The sequence below is a fragment of the Salvia splendens genome, chromosome 6 (assembly GCF_004379255.2).
Source record: "Salvia splendens isolate huo1 chromosome 6, SspV2, whole genome shotgun sequence".
Taxonomy (NCBI): domain Eukaryota; kingdom Viridiplantae; phylum Streptophyta; class Magnoliopsida; order Lamiales; family Lamiaceae; genus Salvia; species Salvia splendens.
Window position 1 is genome coordinate 1927785 of NC_056037.1, and position 17259 is coordinate 1945043.

The 17259-nt window shown below is 40.0% G+C and overlaps 3 protein-coding genes across 3 annotated transcripts; 1 reads left to right on the top strand and 2 right to left on the bottom strand.

Moving 5' to 3' along the window:
• LOC121808427 (mediator of RNA polymerase II transcription subunit 7a-like) lies at window positions 1–2531 on the bottom strand. The gene is made up of 5 exons (XM_042208911.1): window positions 2339–2531; window positions 2153–2219; window positions 967–1133; window positions 794–867; window positions 1–249 (listed from the first exon to the last, which is right to left on the bottom strand). The coding sequence occupies exons 1-5, from the start codon at window positions 2471–2473 to the stop codon at window positions 189–191; spliced, it is 504 nt and encodes a 167-aa protein (XP_042064845.1). The 5' UTR covers window positions 2474–2531; the 3' UTR covers window positions 1–188.
• Window positions 2532–2565: 34 nt separating this feature from the next.
• On the top strand, window positions 2566–5066 carry LOC121808426 (pentatricopeptide repeat-containing protein At1g62350-like). The gene is made up of 3 exons (XM_042208910.1): window positions 2566–2946; window positions 3813–4199; window positions 4910–5066. The coding sequence occupies exons 1-3, from the start codon at window positions 2641–2643 to the stop codon at window positions 4937–4939; spliced, it is 723 nt and encodes a 240-aa protein (XP_042064844.1). The 5' UTR covers window positions 2566–2640; the 3' UTR covers window positions 4940–5066.
• A 101-nt stretch (window positions 5067–5167) lies between these two features.
• LOC121808425 (TBC1 domain family member 22B-like) lies at window positions 5168–9022 on the bottom strand. The gene is made up of 10 exons (XM_042208909.1): window positions 8740–9022; window positions 7971–8121; window positions 7693–7876; window positions 7422–7492; window positions 6663–6800; window positions 6476–6567; window positions 6033–6304; window positions 5840–5925; window positions 5653–5754; window positions 5168–5486 (listed from the first exon to the last, which is right to left on the bottom strand). Exons 1-10 carry the CDS (start codon window positions 8847–8849, stop codon window positions 5325–5327), a joined length of 1368 nt encoding a protein of 455 aa, XP_042064843.1. The 5' UTR covers window positions 8850–9022; the 3' UTR covers window positions 5168–5324.
• Between the last annotated feature and the right edge of the window lie 8237 nt (window positions 9023–17259).

A 17259-nucleotide genomic window follows, 5' to 3' on the forward strand; every position in this document is an offset into this window, starting at 1 on the left:
TTCTTCAATAAATCTCTTCTAATTTTTTCTTTTTCTTTTTAAAATTTTTACTTTGATGGAAGGAGATGGAATGTGTTCAAGTGTTTTTTAACTAGTGTGTCACTACACTAGTTTATTTGTGCACGGATGCACTTAATAAAGTTTATAAGCTTTCAGAATACTTCATCATGAAGCCTATGAGTTTATCTTCATTGTCCATCGAGAGTTCCAAGCGCCTCTGTGAGAAGCCTTTGTGCTTCTTCTCTTCTCCTGTCACCGGATATACAAACATGAATGTAGTGAAAGCATATAACAACTTAACGAGAAGCAATGCAATGCAAGAACGAAACGTGGATAAGAATCCGTGTTACTAGACATGCTACAGATTCTAATGTTATGATATTTGACTACACATGCACCGAGCCACATGCCTCATTTGCAGATTCTGCCAACTACCCATTGAAATTTACAGCATCAATCTCAAAAAACTTAAAGCTCTTGTTTACTCCCATTACAAAATATATTTAAATCTTAAATCATATTTCAATAAAAGCTAATTTCTAAGTACAAAAAGACGAGTATAATGTCCTTGACTCAGAATCAATTTAAGAGCTGCCAATAACAGAGAGAACCTGTAACGAGCAAAAACCTTATCTTTGCTAGATTGGAAACAACATGTTACACAATAATCTTATCTTCAGATTGCCAACTATACTTGTTTAGTGAAAAGTGGAAACTGAAATTTAATAAGTCTCATTCAGAATACAACAGACACATTCCAAGTCCACTGGAGATCTTAACAAAGGTGACATACCTTTTAATGTCTTCCACAGCTTGTTTACGCCGCTGTATCTGGAGTTCTAGAATATGTATCAATGTTGCTCTAGCCTGAGAAAATAAAGGGACGATGTGAATAATGCAGAAGCCAAAAGCCTAATGTTGTTTCTTTAATCAACAACTAAATCAATGCAGCCTAAGTTACTTTACCTGGTGTGGACGCAGAGAATTCAGAAGGTGATATACATTCTTGAAAATTAAAGAGATGTCTTCTACTCTCCTAGCATACTGCGATGGACGCTCTACAAGGACGTCAGCAAGCTCCAAAATATTTAGCTGCAATTCCCTGTTAAGAGACCTCAGCTCTTTCTTGAAATCTAATGAAGAATCAAATGACCAGATTTCAGTTATGGACTGCATTCTTGAAATACACGCGATTTTGCTAGGTTAAGCATGAGAGCACGGATAGTTCAACAAGAACAACAATACTACTACCGGAAGAACACTTTTAACCTTTGTATCGTACCTTAATAATAGAAACTATATGCTTGATCGATTAGTGGACTGAAATTCAATTTCCTGGTACAGGATAAAATTATCCTTGCAGCTCAATGCTAGATACTATGTCTAGTGTTTTAACTTTTAATCAAACAAACAAGGTCAAAAAGCTAAATTCTACAATCAGTATCATTTCCAGATAACATCTACATTGCATGTGATATGATTCATGACAAATGTAACTATTTACTATTCAATCTTAATTCCCAGGATTCTCTTCTCTTCATGCCCAACCTCAATCTCCGTGATGCTTACAGTAATTTCCATTGTCGATTCGGTTATTTTCCACTGATAAAATAGTCTTATGGGAACTAAATGGTGTACCAAGGAGTACATCTTTCAGAAACGGGCTTGGAGTGGTAAGTGTCAATATGGCATTGAGTTATAGACTAAGGTTCATTCGAATACTAATGTTCGGCAAATGTATGAGACTTCCGCCTATTTAAAATGGACATTCAAATCTAGGCTACAAAATTACTGATTAACTGAAAGCCATAGTATTCCTCATCCAAATTTTGAATCTTTTTAGTACCTAAGTTCTCAAAGCTATTAGATAGATCATCATCTCCTTGCTACATATCTATAACTCACTCACACCAAGACAGTAGACACATAGGATTCTAACCATTTTATACGCATCCAAAGAGATGCAAAGCATTGGAATTACACTATCGCTCAGTCTCATAAGCAACCTAAGCTATAAAACAGTGCTAGTTTAAAAGTGCAGACAAAACAACAAAGTAATTAACAGTTTAAGAGTACACATTAACTCAATCACGTTTTGAAATCAACTTTAGTGTTTTCTGTAGTCTGAAAAGTACAAACTGAAGGCACATACCAATATCCCCTTTAGGGTACAATTGACGAACACCCTGTTCTTCTAGCCCGGGAAGGACATCATCCGTCTACAGAATTGTTTGAAGACGAGACCAGAGAAACATAGAATCAATGGTGATTCAATTCTATAGCTGCAGTGTATAGTAATTGAGGTCTAGAAAGATAATTGTTGGAAATTGAGGGATACCGTGTAGCTGGCGCCGTAGAGGAAGTAAGGGCCTCCAATAGGAGGCGGTGGCGCGGGACAGGAATCGGGGTCGTCAGAGTAGTTTTTGTAGAGCCTGTAATACGGCGGCGGCGGTGGATAAGTCGCCGTCGCCATCGAAAAAACTGAGCTAAATGTTTCTCTACAGAGAAAAGCCAAAAATAAATGAAAAGAAATATAAAAGGCGACGTCGTTTTAACAAACCACGCAAGGGAAAAGTAACCCAAAATTGATTTCAGCCCCAATTCACTCAATTCTCCAATTGAGGGTCTGAGCTTGCTGTAATGGGCAGCTTCAAGCTCCAATTTTCTCAACTGGGACTTCAACAAAAGCCTCAGATTCCGGCCGTTATCATCACACTGAGAATTAGTTGCGGAGGTCTTAGAAATGGGCCCAGAAAGCCTATGTGGAGGACGCGAGTGCTCTCCTCTGAAGCCATTCAAGCAGTTCAATCTTTGAAACTGGCGCAAAAGTCGCCTTCTAAATTGGAACACGTTCTCACCACTAAGCTAGGAAGGCTTTTGAAGGCCGATTTAGAGGATGCATTGGCCGAGTTGCAGAGGCAAAATGAATTGGATTTAGCCCTCAAGGTATGCTTATTTTGATTAATAAATCATAATTAGAGATTAGTAAATTTCAATAGGGGATTAGTGAACCCTAATTGGGGTGGATTCAAGCTGAGCTTCATGGGATTGCTGACAGTTGCTTATGATGAGTTAGAATCTGCAGATTTGTAAATTTGTTTGTTTTCACATGCTCTCTTATGGTTTGTGAAAAACATTAAGAATTGAGTTTTTAGGCCTTTTCTCTTGCTTAGAGCATCAACAATAGGAAGGACTTCCCCACGGACTAGCACTAGGACTTTCCCAAGACACCTTCTGTCACGTCACTTGGACATCCCGCTACACAATAGTGGACAAGCACTAGGACATCCCGGCGGACAAGTACAATAATAAAAATTCACAAATTCGCAAATAAGCAATTACGGAATTAAAATTTCGACACGAATACGAGCGGAGAAAATGCAATAATAATTTTATTAAATAAAAATAAAATAAAATAATTCATTGCAACAAAAAAAAAACAACAATTTAAACAAAGTTTAGTATGCCTTGAATCTTTATAGTTTGCCGCTAGCCGAATGGGGTATCGTTGTGCATGATATGAAATGCAAATGAAATGAAGTGCAACGAGCCGGACATATAGAGTTGAAATAAATAAAAAAATCGAAAAATGCTCTCATCCGTCGGGTGCCCGCAATAGCGGACGAGCCGACAAACGAGCGGCAAACCCGACGGACGAGGGGTCGTCCACGACGCGCTCGCCGGTTGCAATAGTGGACGAGCGCGACGGACGAGCGGCTCACCGGTTGCTCGTCCAGTATTGTGGATGCTCTTATGTTATTTGTAATTACTCTTTTCGAATGAACTTACGATGTGAAATCACTAGGTTTCAGGTGTTTGATTTTGTGAGGAAAGAGACGTGGTATGTGCCCGATCTATCTCTGTACAACAACATGATATTAATGGTGGGTAAGCGCAGGATGATTGAGTCGGTTGAGCAGCTCGTTGTACAACTGCGGAGTGAAGGCCTGCAACCAGATGCGAGAACCTATACTGAACTGATGGGAGCATATTTAAAAGTTGAAATGGTGAGTAAAGCAATGGAAACGTATGACCAGATGAAGGCTTCTGGCTATGTCCCGGATAAGTTAACACTGACTATTTTGATAAGAAACCTCGAAAAGGCTGGTGAGAATGCCCTTTCGGAAGCTATAAGGAAAGAATGTGCTGAGTATTTTGATTACCCGAACAAGTTTCTTGAAGAAGTTGAAAGGAAGCATGTGAGTATCCATTACCTTCAATCTCTCTCTCTCTCTCTCTCTCTCCTTTCGTAGGTGTTTCTACATTCTCATTTGCTTCAATCAGATATTGTTTCCATCCATATGATTTTTTTACCACTATACATGATCTTGATTATTGAGGTTCAGCATGCAATACTTGAATTTTATCACTAATATTCATGTTTAGAAGCGTCCTTAGCATATTAACCTTATCCGTTTCTAGTTTAGATTCCAAGTGATGGTCGGAACAGATCTTCTTTTACCCCATCAACCTAGGATGGTTTCATCTAGTGAGATATATTGTTGATTGGATACTGAGATGCACTCGCTTTGTATCTAGCTACATAGTTGGAGTTTTCATATAAGTATGCTATATTATGCCAGAGGATTGATTATATGATCCATGAATTAATAAACTTTGTTCATTTTTTTTCAAGTGAAAATCCTGATTTATACGTGAACCGTAGTAGAACTTAAAGAGGGTTCTCAGAAATTTGGATATAGAACTTAAAGAGGGTTCTCAGAAATTTGGATATCGTTTATTGTTGCAGATGTTTATCAGAAATTGTTGCAGATGTTTATCAGAAATTGTTGCAGAATAAGTTTTCATACATACATGTTTACAACGTTTTAAGTTTTCTATTTAGTGAACTTTGCCATTTGAGCTATATCCAACTCACTTTCTCATATGATTTGTCTGTCTTTTGCAGCCAAAGAGGAAGAAACTTGTCATCATCTGAAGATGTCTGTCATTGCTTATTGTGATCATCCAATTTTGATGTGTGTCCCTTTGAAAAAATTCAGTTGATTTACAGTATAATGTAAATATAAATTCTTCTTGCTCATTGGAAAGTAGAATTTCTTAAATTTTGGATCTTTAGTTCGGAACTTTGGTGATATGATGAATAAACAAATACAGTATATCTGTTCAATTTGTAGATTTAACTAAAAACTACACAAAATCATCATTAGTGGATTCAAAAGTTATTTCTTTTGCAAGTGTTTTTAATAACTGTATCAAAAAGCGAAATTAGAGCCAAATTACAAGATAATACAGCAACCAGCAACAATCATGGTAGAGTAAAAATCAGTTAAAAAATCACAAAAAGTATAACAGATGATGATTCAGCCAGCTAAATGACTAGGTGAGTTGTTGAACATGGTGTGCCACATATACGCTTGAGAGAGCACCATCTCTAGCTCGACATCGGTCCAGTTGTGCGTAGGAACATGCTGAAGAAACATCACCATCTCCTGAAAATCCAGCTTCCGTAGCTTATCCGACCACTGCACACATACAAATGCACTCAAACACGCAAAAAACTCGAATACTGAGTTCGTACAAGAATGTAGAAATAACATGTCTGGTTCTAATGCTATGAGTTTAAATTTTCAATTCTAGTCTTTTCATCAACAAAAATAGCGATACACAGACTACACAAAGTGATCTTACCGTCAAAAGAAAACTGGCGGATATGTAGACAAGAAACTCCGGTAGTGCGTCCCCTTCAGCAAGATATGTGTCCCACAAACGACTAACGAGACCAAATGGAATCTGAAAATAACATTAAATCATTCACAGTTAATACAAACGTTATGCAGGCAATGGCAAAGCTTGAATAGCATGATTATGTCCAAACCTCTCGTATAAGAAGGCAATTGAACCAGCGGAAAGCAAATTGAAGAAACTCGAGCCCCTGCTCCTCTATGTGCTTTGAAACGGGTTCTATTTCATTTGGAATCAAACGAGTTAATCGGCTAGTCAATGATCTTGATATGTGGCAGATTGACAAAACTAAATATATCATCTAATAATCACACTTAAGATCATACCATCAATTCTTCTAACCAATTCCTTCAGCTTAAACACAAGACGTTGAATTCCTGGCTGGGCAAAGGTGTAATGGTCTTGCATCCCGTCAAGCAACTTCGATAGACACCAATAACTATCGGCTTCAACGTTTAATATTTTCTCACGAGACAGATCAGCCATTGACCAAGTGTCAATACTACCCTCCAGGTATTCTGATAAGAAAACAACTATGAAAGGTGTTGCAAGATCATTTATTCCTTGCACGTAACCACTCGCAGGATGTCGTATAGCCCTTGAATCGGAAAAGAAGAGCACTATTTACTACAGAATTTGATATGAAGAATGATAAAAAAAGGTATCAAAGAAACAGCACAATGATTAATGAGACGCCCATAGATGAAAGAACGGGATCACCAATATAATCCAAAAAGCTGAAAAATTAGACCAAGAAACAGCATCTAACCATGTATAAAGTATTCGCTCCAATGACTTTTGAACTTCAGCTTGTTGAAAGAAAGATAGATCAGGTGCCGTTCTAGGACAATCAACACCAATCTGACAAGTTCATAAGAAATAATAAAAATTACGCATGTGAGTGATAATGCACCAAAGGATGCAAGAACCATAAAAATGATCTAGGATTATAAAACCTGACGAAGCATGCTAATCTCTTCATCTGTGCGCTGTGTATCCGGAATCTCATAATATTGTGCAACGTGATCGAGATACTCCATGCGCTTCCTTCTTAGAACTCCCTCCCTTCTATCTGAATTAGAGGGTGCATATCCCTGTTGTCAGTGCATCTTTAAAGTTCAAGAATCGAATAAATATACTAAAACTTGGTATCATAAGCCTTAACAATCACATGATAAGAATAAGGTCAATGCAAAAGCTTCTTTGAAAATAATTTATTATGATTTATGCAGCATTACCATAGGATTATAGCCCCATAATCTACTCTTAGAAGTTAGAATATCAATAAACAAGCTAGACAACTGGACTCTTTTATCTCATAACACTTTGATACATGCATACGGAAGCTGTAAATAAACATTCCTGGTCAGCGACTTATGCAAGTGGACATTTTCATACATGTTTTGTAACTTTTACTCAATTTTCTGGTTGGGAGCTGGGATCTAGTACCATTCGCTTACTCGATATCCATGAGCTATTATTTTTGTATATTCTGTTTTCATCATGAAAGCCTTTACTTTTTAACCTCTTGCTGTACTTACTTTCACATAGAGATAGAAGTGTAACAAGAAAGGTACAAGTTAATCAAATCTTCTGCATAACAATGTTCCAAAGAAACCCAAGAAGAAAACTCTATAAATGAAAATGATCTAAATTACTAAAACTTCACAGTAATTCTTTGATGATGAAAAAAGATCAATTATAATTGCCCATACCAAGAGAAGTCTCCACACAGTTGGACGCAAATGGGGAGGCACACCGCTCCATGCTAATTCACGTAGTTTTTCTGTATTATATGAGAAAATAAAGAGAAGCACTAAGAGAGTGGGGGAAGATAGCCAAGAGAGTCGTTCAGATTAAACCCCAAAATAGGAGATGAGAAAAAAACTGCAATGCATACCATAAAGCTATTCACAACGTATATAAATAAAAAGCTGAAATATAATTATCTCTACCTAACTGCAGAAAACGAGGAACATATCATACCTAAGATGACAGAGGACCCAGATAATTCTTTTGTGAACTTCATTAGCCTAGCAGAATCCGTAGCTCTAGCTCCCACATTGGCCTTAGGAATCTCTATTGATGTGCTTTGACTACTCGTGCTTGAAGATTTTGTACCGTTAACTGAGGAACTAGCATTTGCGCTACTTCTGTTTTGAAGTTCATCCTAGAAAGATGACGAACATCATTCAGTAAGTCAAAGGTTTGGCTTTCAGGCTTCCACGGATCTGATTGCATATTTTGGCAAAAAAAATGGATACCTCGGTCGATTTGTCCAGGTGCTCACTACGATCTCTATCACTCTCTGGAGATCTCCGGTCAATGTTTGGTGAATGCAGAGTTGATGGGTCCAACGGGTCTGATCTCTGAGTTATCAATATCTTTCCCGGGAAGCTGCGGCCCTTGAGCAAACTGTACATAAGAATCTGTGTTAAGTCACTCTTTTGATAAAGGAATCAACTCCAAGGGCCTATTTTATGCAATTGCATACAGCAAGTTAATAAAGCAAAAACAGATACCTAATCAATTACTCAGAGAGATTACGAAAATACCGGATAGCCAAGTCACACCACCACTATGATTTAGCAGACATTTTGTATTACAAAGAATAAAAAAAACCAACTAAAGCTTACCAAATTCAGTCACACTGTATTATATCGTATAACCGAAAAGGCCCAAAAAAAAGAAGCATAAAAAGCACTGAATCCATCAGATCAGATCTTATAAACTTTGAGCTTCCAGTTCAATCGAGTTGCAGCATCAACTATCAGCACAGTTTGACACACTGAGAACTTCACACTTTATAGATCTTTTTGTACACAGAATCACACAATAGAAAGCTGTATCATCATTAGCTAACAGATGGAATCAATTGACTAAAACCAACACTAACTAGTCACAAAATCGAACAATTTTGTGGGTTGAAAAGAAACCGCAAAATGGGAGTTACATACACATTCAAATTATGGGTACTGCGAGAAATGGGATGCTCTGAAAATCTAGAAGAGTGAAAATGTTAAGCGCACATACCCTTGAACATTTCTAAGAGTTTGATTGAATCTGGAATCGGTAGGTGGAGGTGAAGAAGAAGTTTCTTTGCTTCTGCTCTCATCTCTGCTGTTGCCGCTGTTGTTCCTCATGATTTTGGGTCTACTAGATTTCTGCTAAAATCATCATAAATTTGCCGCTGTTGCCGAAAAAAAATCAATCTTGCGATTTAGCGCTGCTCCTACGCAGTTTGATCGCCGTAGTGATGACTAATTAGTGTTTTTGCTAAATTCGATTTAATTTTTTCTTTTTACTTGCTTTCTGATTTTCCCATATAATTTAATTGTTTATGACTTTATGCATACTCGGTTTTGGAAAATTAGCTAGCGAGTTTAAGATGTTTTTATACATAAAAAATTTATTTTATCTTTTGGTATATACGTCAATTTAACGATATCGGTTGGAGCAGCGTAATTCGTATCGCAAAAAATAGATTTTCATCTATTCGACTTATAGTTTGTTGTGCTTTTTATTTATTTATTTTGTTATTTTCTTAAAGCTTAAGAGCATCCATAATAGCAAAGACTTTCCACACCACTGTCACATCCTTCCCAGTGCACAATAGTGGATTGGCATTAGGACAAGTACTAGGACTTCCCAACAACACAATTTCACATTTTTATACGAAATTCAAAATTCGACACGAATACGAGGAAAATGCAATCATAATTTCATTATAAATTAAAAAATTTAAAAATACAATTAAAAAAAACAATTACATCATAAATATCAACGTGCATTCTTTCGCGCCCACAACTCTTCAATTATATCCTGCTGGAGTCGAATATGAGCTTCTTGTTGGCGCATGTCGGCATGGGCTTGGAGTCGCCCGACGTCATCATGAGGTATCCCCATGCGTACATTGGCGGTGACCACGCCGTGGGTTGGCCCGACTGCATCTTCATTGGTCCAATCAGTCAGTTCTGGACCTTCTTGTTCGAAAATCATGTTGTGCATGATAATACACGCGTACATGATATCAGCAATGCAGTAGTCATACCATAAACGGGTTGGACCCTTCATCGCCGCTCATTGAGCATGGAGCACACCAAATGCCTGCTCCACATCCTTGCGCGCTGCCTCATGTCAGCTCGCAAAGTAGACCTTCTTATCTTCGAGCGGACATCTGATCGTCTTCACAAAGCTGGTTACCGTTGGCAACAAAACTGATGGACGGACCAATGCCCTGGCACTGCTCATTGAAAAGGGGCGACGACTGGAGGACGTTAACGTCGTTGTTCCCTTCGGCTATCCCAAAATATGCATGCCAAATCCAAAGCCGGTAGTCAGCTACGGCTTCGAGGATCATCGTCGGATTCTTGCCTTTGAAGTCGGTCGTGCAGTGACCGTTCCAGGCGGTAGGGCAGTTCTTCCACTCCCAATGCATGCAATCTATACTGTCCAACATACCAGAAAACCCGTGCACCGTCCCGTGCATATCCATCAGTTCCTGACAGTCTTGGGGGATAGGCTTTCGCAGGTACGTCTCCCCGAATATTTGAATGACGGCCTGACAAAAATACTGGAGACATTCGCGGGCAGTGGTCTCGCCGATATGAAGGTACTCGTCGAACATGTCGGCCGCGCCTCCGTAAGCCAACTGCCTAATTGCAGCAGTGCACTTCTGTATAGGCGTGTGTCTGGGTCTGTCACTCGCATCCCCCCTGAACCGGAAGTACTTGTACCGACGCTCTAAAGCGTTCACGATACGCATAAATAGATCTCGGTGCGTCTTAAAACGCCACCGGAAGAAGTTGTCCCCAAACCGCGGCTGCTCGCTGAAATAGTCCTCAAACAACCGTTGGTGTGCAGCGACGTGGTCCCGGGGTACTACATCTCGATGCTGGATGGGGCGAGGTATTGCCGGCTACTGCTGCTGCTGCTGCGAGATCGCCCTCATCATGCGGTTTATCTCAGCGGAAGTATACGCCCGTATCTGTTCGTGGATTTGCCGCGATGCTTCACTATCCCAGCCACCACCGCCCGCACCACTACCACTGCCACCCGCACCACTACCATCCGTACCACCACTATCACTAGCCATTTCGAGAGTTGAAGAAGAGAAACTCGTTAATACAAGTGGTGCGAATGAAAAAGAACCGAAACGAACCATATATACAGAGTTTTTTAAAAAAAATTCAAAAAACCGCTCGTCCGTCGGGTGCCCGCAATAGCGGACGAGCTGACGGACGAGCGGGATATACGACGGACGAGGGGTCGTCCGCCCAGCTCGTCCGCGAGCCTCTCGCCCGTCACAATAGTGGACGAGCGCGACGGACGAGCGGCTCGCCGGTCGCTCGTCCGCCGGCTCGTCCACTATTGTGGATGCTCTAAAAGCTAGAGTATATCTTGTCCACATTTTGTAGTTTTCTCTTGTCAAGCTTAGTTGTATTATCGGAATCTCAAGTTTATTACTCTATTAGTATTTTATTCGGTATCCAATTTCACATACTATATGACATTATATTTCATGCCAAAAAATTATTTGAATAAGATCGATTAAGTAATACGAAAAGATATTCGAGTTCAAACTATGGTTATTAACAAAATGAAAGTGATCATGATTCATGAATTATACTCCGTAGATGATAAAAAGCTATGTATGGCTGATGTAAAATATGAGATTCATGATATTAACAAATGCAAACAGACAACAAATTTTTTAAGCAGCCCGATCCACAATCCCAAACATTTATTTCAAATGACTAATATGTTATTGAGATAAGCAAGAAAAAGTTAGATTAAATTGTTTTCTTGCACAATATTCTATCCTGATAAAACGTTGTATTATTATTTTAGATACAAGTTACATAGTATGGTAGTATGATTTTAATATGTTACAAAGATCATTCTCACAATAATTGATAGTGGTACAAAATGGATCAATGTCAAGTTAAATAAAAACCACAACCCATATTTTCCGAAAGATATGTTATGAAAGTATGCAAAAGATCGATGATGACAACAACCATGCGAAAAAGAAAGAACACTAGAGTTTTACGTGGTTCGATCGTAAGATCTACGTCCACGGCCAAAGGCAATATGATTCAGTATATTGAGAAATATGCAGAGATTTACAATTACTCAAGAACTCTCTCCAAGAACTCAACACCTCTAATCTAATTCTAAACCAAGAACTAATCAAGTGATAGTTTGGAGACTCTTTTCTTGAATATCGAAGTAGCTGATTAACTATTTCAGATGCAGCCTTCGTCTGCTTTATATCAGTCCCTTCATCCTCCAACGGCTCTCTTGAGATGTTAGTTAACAAACCAGTTATAACTGTTCCAACGGCTACTTCCCGTTTCTTGGTTTGCATCAACATGCCGAAGTGCTGCATGATGCCGAGCTCAATAAAATGCCGAGCTCAATAAAACGCCGAGCTCAATAAAACGCCGAGCTCAATAAAATGCCGAGCTCAATAAAATGCCGAGCTCAATAAAATCTTGAACGAGCTCAACCTCTAACAAATCTGCAGCTGTTGAGAATGACATTGATTTTAGCTTGCTGCATCCAACGGTGATTGTGAGATTATACTCCAACAAACTCCACCTTAATCTCAGAGTCAACAATGAATCATAATCCTCTGACAAAACCTCAAACTCATCACTCCACAAGTCCCACCAGCCCCAAGCAGTATTTAAACTTCATGGCTGGCAACGGCTTTGTCAACATATCAGCCGCATTATGCTCAGTAGATATTTTCACCATCTTGACTTCACCTCTCTGTATTTCATCCCTTATGAAGTGCATCCGCACATCTATGTGCTTACTTCTTTCGTGAAACACCTGGTGTTTGGCAAGGCATAAGGCGCTGCTGCTGTCACAGTTTATCTCCACTGTGTCTTGCTTCTCCCCAAAATCTTCTAGGATTCCCTTCAGCCATATTGCTTCTTTCACAGCCTCTGTCATTGCCATGTACTCAGCTTCCGTAGTAGATAAAGCAACCACATGTTGTAATCCAGATTTCCAGCTTATAGCAGTGCCATTTAGGGTGAACACATATCCAGTTTGAGATCTCCTATTATCTCTATTTGATGCATAATCAGAATCGCAAAACCCCACCAGTGCTCCACCTTGATCCTTACAATCTGCCTTGTACAACAGACCATAATCTGAAGCACCCTTCAAGTATCTGAGCAACCACTTCAATGCTATCCAATGCTCTCTCCCATGGTCTGACATAAATCGGCTAGTAACACTTATAGCCTGAGCCAAATCTGGTCTTGTGCATAGCATTGTGTACATTATGCTTCCTATGATGTTTGCATAAGGTATCTTGCTCAGCTCTTTCCTCTCTGAGTCATTCTTTGGTTTCTGATCCATGCTCAACTTAAAGTGAGCAGCCAATGGTGTAGAGACAGGTTTGAAGTCATCAGCCTGAAATTTCTTCAAAACTCTCTGGATGTAATTCCTCTGCAACAACCTGAGCTCTCTCTTTGGCCTATCCCTCAGTATATCCATGCCAAGGATTCTCCTTGCATTTCCAAGATCCTTCATTTCAAACTTGGATTCCAGTTCAGCCTTGATTCTCTCAATCACTCCCAGATCTGCTCCTGCCACAAGCATATCATCAACATACAAAAGTAGAAAAGCAATTGGTACACCATTCCTTTCTCTGATGTAAACACAGCTATCATACTGCGATTTTCTGAAACCAATACTCATCATATGCTCATCAAACTTGAGATACCACTGCCTACTACTTTGCTTCAATCCATACAAACTTCTCTTGAGCAAACACACTTTGTCTTCATTCCCAGCCTCCATGAACCCCTCGGGTTGATGCATATATATTGTTTCTTCAAGTTCACCATGCAAGAAGGCTGTCTTGACATCGAGTTGGTGTAACTCCCAATCATACTTTGCAACAAGAGCAAGCAATATCCTGATGGAACTGTGTTTTACAACCGGAGAGAACACATCATTATAATCAATCCCCTCTTCTTGAGTGAATCCTCTAGCAACAAGCCGTGCCTTAAATCTGACACTCTCAACTTCACCAACTTCAATCTTCATCTTGAAGATCCATTTGCAGCTAATAAGCTTTTGGGTCCCTGGATTCTTCACCAAAATCCAAGTATGGTTTTTGAGTAGTGACTGGATCTCTTCTCTCATAGCTGCAAGCCATTTCTCCTTTTCCTTACTCGACATAGCTTCAGCATAGGTGGATGGCTCTAAGCACTCCAATACCTCAGCAACACAGAGAGCAAAAAAACTCATCTCATAATCACTGAACCTGGCTGGCTTTCTGATCTCTCTTCTGTTTCTGTCCCTGGCTATAATATGTGATCTCTGATCATCATCAATCTGATCTCGTTGCTGGGGTTGCTGTGGACTTGAAGCTTTATGGGAGCTTGAAGCTCCACCTCCATTCTGATCATCTGGATCACTAGGTGGTGGCTGGCCATGCTGAACTTCTTGATCAATAGATACTCTTTCACCCATCTGATCCTCAGTCTTCAAGAATGGCATATGATGCTCATGGAAGACCACATCTCGGCTCACAATTATCTTCTTGTTCCCCTCTTCAGTGCACCACAACCTGTACCCTTTTACTCCATGTTGGTACCCAACCATCACACATTTCTGAGCCCTTGCATCAAGCTTTCCCTGCTTGCAGTGGGCATATGCTCTACAACCGAACACCTTGAACTGATTGTACTCTCTATCTCCACCATACCATCTGACATCTGGGATTTCATTTCCTATAGCTGATGATGGAGAACTGTTAATTAGCACTGCAGCAGTACACACTGCCTCCCCCCAGAACATCTTTGGCAAGCCTGATGATAAAAGCATGCATCTGACTCTATCGAGGAGTGTTCGGTTCATTCTTTCAGCAACTCCGTTTTGTTGCGGATTGGCCGGGACTGTCCTATGCCTTTGTATCCCATTTGATTTGCAGAAAGACTCAAAATCTTCAGATAAGAACTCCAGCCCGTTATCAGTCCTCAAGCACTTGAGAGTGGTGGATTTCTTCAGCTTCATCTCTGTGCACCATTCTCTGAATTTTTCAAATGCTTGTGACTTCTGCTTTAGGATGTATATCCAGACTTTTCTGCTATAATCATCTATTATCGACATGAAATACCTGCCTCCTCCCATAGAAGCAGGCTGAGCTGGACCCCATAAATCACAATGCGCATAGTCAAGAGGTAATTTGGAGGTGTGTTTACCAGCCTTGTATGGTAGCTTCTTGCTCTTTCCCAGAGCACAGTGTTCACATTCCTTGAACCTCTGATCACTTCCAGCCGGAATGACCCCTTTCTGGATCAGTTCTCTCATCCCACTTTCTCCAAGATGGCCGAGCCTCTTGTGCCACAGACTCATATCAGAGTCCTCTGCAAGATTCACTGAAGCAACAACAGTTTCTGCTACTAGATAGTATAAACTGTTTCTTCTCTCAGCAATCAGCAAGATTTTTCCATTAAGTGAGACATTCATATAGCCTTTCTCAGAAGAAAACCTGAAACCTCTAGATTCAAGCATGCCAAGTGAAATCAAATTCCTCTTAATCTCAGGAATGTACCTGACTTGAGTAAGCAGTTTTGTTGATCCATCATGAGCTCTCAATCTGATATCTCCAATGCCTTTGATGTAGCACATCTGATCATTCCCCAACATTACTGACCCGGTTGCCTCAGAAAGGTTTTCAAACCAAGCTTTGTTGGAACAAATATGGAAGCTGCACCCGGAGTCCATTATCCAAGAACTCTCTATCCCACCACTCACCACATTCATGATCTGGGGTGGATCTGTGTCTTCTGCAAGATCAGCCTGATTTTGGGTAGCCTTCTCTTCGTTTTGCTTCCTTTTCCACGAGTAGCAATCCCTTTTGAGATGCCCAGGTTTCTTGCAGTAATGACAGCTTCGCTTCTCCTCATTTTGCTTCTGATACTTAGGCTTTTGATTCTGATTGAATTTCTTTTTCTTGCCTTTGAAAGCCTTTACATTCAAGGCTTGACTGCCACTTCCTTCATTTGTCGTCGAAGAGTTCTTTTCCAGCTCCTTTGATCGAAGAGCACACTGAACTTCTTCATATGTGATGCCAGATTCTGCATTCCGGCCAAACAGCATTGCATCTTTAAGATGCTGGAATGTTTTGGGAAGAGCATTCAAGAGCAAGATGGCCTTGTCTTCATTCTTCATGGGGCCATCTACATTCTCCAAATCATCCAGATTCTTGCTGAAATCATCAATCTGCTCTGCGAAGGGTCGGTCTTCAAGAATCTTGTATGAAAAGAGGCGCTGCTTCATGTATAGGCGATTAGCAAGCGACTTGGTCATGTACAGCGCTTCGAGCTTCGTCCATACCCCATGCGCTGTGGTTTCCTTCGCAACCTCGCGCAACACCTTGTCCGTGAGATTGAGAATAATGGCGCTATGGGCTTTCTTGGCAATCTCAGCCTTCTTCCTCACGCTCTTCTCATCGAGATCTTCTTTTTCTTTCCCCTTCGGATCAATTGGCTCGATTGCTTCATCGAGCCCTTGCTGGATCAACAGAGCCTTCATCTTGATCTGCCACAGACCAAAGTCATTCTTCCCCGAGAATTTCTCCGCTTCGAACCTCGTCGTCGCCATCGATATCAACTCCGATTGCGTTTCCCACAGACGGCGCCACTTGTTATGAAAGTATGCAAAAGATCGATGATGACAACAACCATGCGAAAAAGAAAGAACACTAGAGTTTTACGTGGTTCGATCGTAAGATCTACGTCCACGGCCAAAGGCAATATGATTCAGTATATTGAGAAATATGCAGAGATTTACAATTACTCAAGAACTCTCTCCAAGAACTCAACACCTCTAATCTAATTCTAAACCAAGAACTAATCAAGTGATAGTTTGGAGACTCTTTTCTTGAATATCGAAGTAGCTGATTAACTATTTCAGATGCAGCCTTCGTCTGCTTTATATCAGTCCCTTCATCCTCCAACGGCTCTCTTGAGATGTTAGTTAACAAACCAGTTATAACTGTTCCAACGGCTACTTCCCGTTTCTTGGTTTGCATCAACATGCCGAAGTGCTGCATGATGCCGAGCTCAATAAAATGCCGAGCTCAATAAAACGCCGAGCTCAATAAAACGCCGAGCTCAATAAAATGCCGAGCTCAATAAAATGCCGAGCTCAATAAAATCTTGAACGAGCTCAACCTCTAACAAATCTGCAGCTGTTGAGAATGACATTGATTTTAGCTTGCTGCATCCAACGGTGATTGTGAGATTATACTCCAACAAGATATATGAACCACAAATAGTCACTCAATTTTGCCATCTAGGCAGTTAAATTTGGTGTATATTTAAAAGTTAAATTTGGGTTGTACTTAAACTGATTTGGATTACCTATTATACCGGCGTGGCACGCTCAATGTCTACATGCCTATACAAACCAACACAGATTTGATGTTTTACACAATGAAATAAAGCGGACAACCAAAATGGTAAATATTTTTCTGATATAATTATGATTAATTATCATTTCATTTGATGAAATTAATTG

What these genes read in the sequence shown, in the direction of transcription:
- LOC121808427 (XM_042208911.1), bottom strand. Translation starts at nt 2,473, where the DNA reads ATGGCGACGGCGACTTATCCACCGCCGCCGCCGTATTACAGGCTCTAC. An exon ending in TCTACGGCGCCAGCTACACG is followed by an intron (nt 2,220 to 2,338) that starts GTATCCCTCAAT and finishes ACAATTCTGTAG; the next exon opens with ACGGATGATGTCCTTCCCGG. An exon ending in GCTGTGGAAGACATTAAAAG is followed by an intron (nt 250 to 793) that starts GTATGTCACCTT and finishes ATCCGGTGACAG; the next exon opens with GAGAAGAGAAGAAGCACAAA.
- LOC121808426 (XM_042208910.1), top strand. Translation starts at nt 2,641, where the DNA reads ATGGGCAGCTTCAAGCTCCAATTTTCTCAACTGGGACTTCAACAAAAG. An exon ending in AATTGGATTTAGCCCTCAAG is followed by an intron (nt 2,947 to 3,812) that starts GTATGCTTATTT and finishes ACTAGGTTTCAG; the next exon opens with GTGTTTGATTTTGTGAGGAA. An exon ending in AAGAAGTTGAAAGGAAGCAT is followed by an intron (nt 4,200 to 4,909) that starts GTGAGTATCCAT and finishes TGTCTTTTGCAG; the next exon opens with CCAAAGAGGAAGAAACTTGT.
- LOC121808425 (XM_042208909.1), bottom strand. Translation starts at nt 8,849, where the DNA reads ATGAGGAACAACAGCGGCAACAGCAGAGATGAGAGCAGAAGCAAAGAA. An exon ending in CTGTGTGGAGACTTCTCTTG is followed by an intron (nt 6,801 to 7,421) that starts GTATGGGCAATT and finishes CACTGACAACAG; the next exon opens with GGATATGCACCCTCTAATTC. An exon ending in CCGCCAGTTTTCTTTTGACG is followed by an intron (nt 5,487 to 5,652) that starts GTAAGATCACTT and finishes GTATGTGTGCAG; the next exon opens with TGGTCGGATAAGCTACGGAA.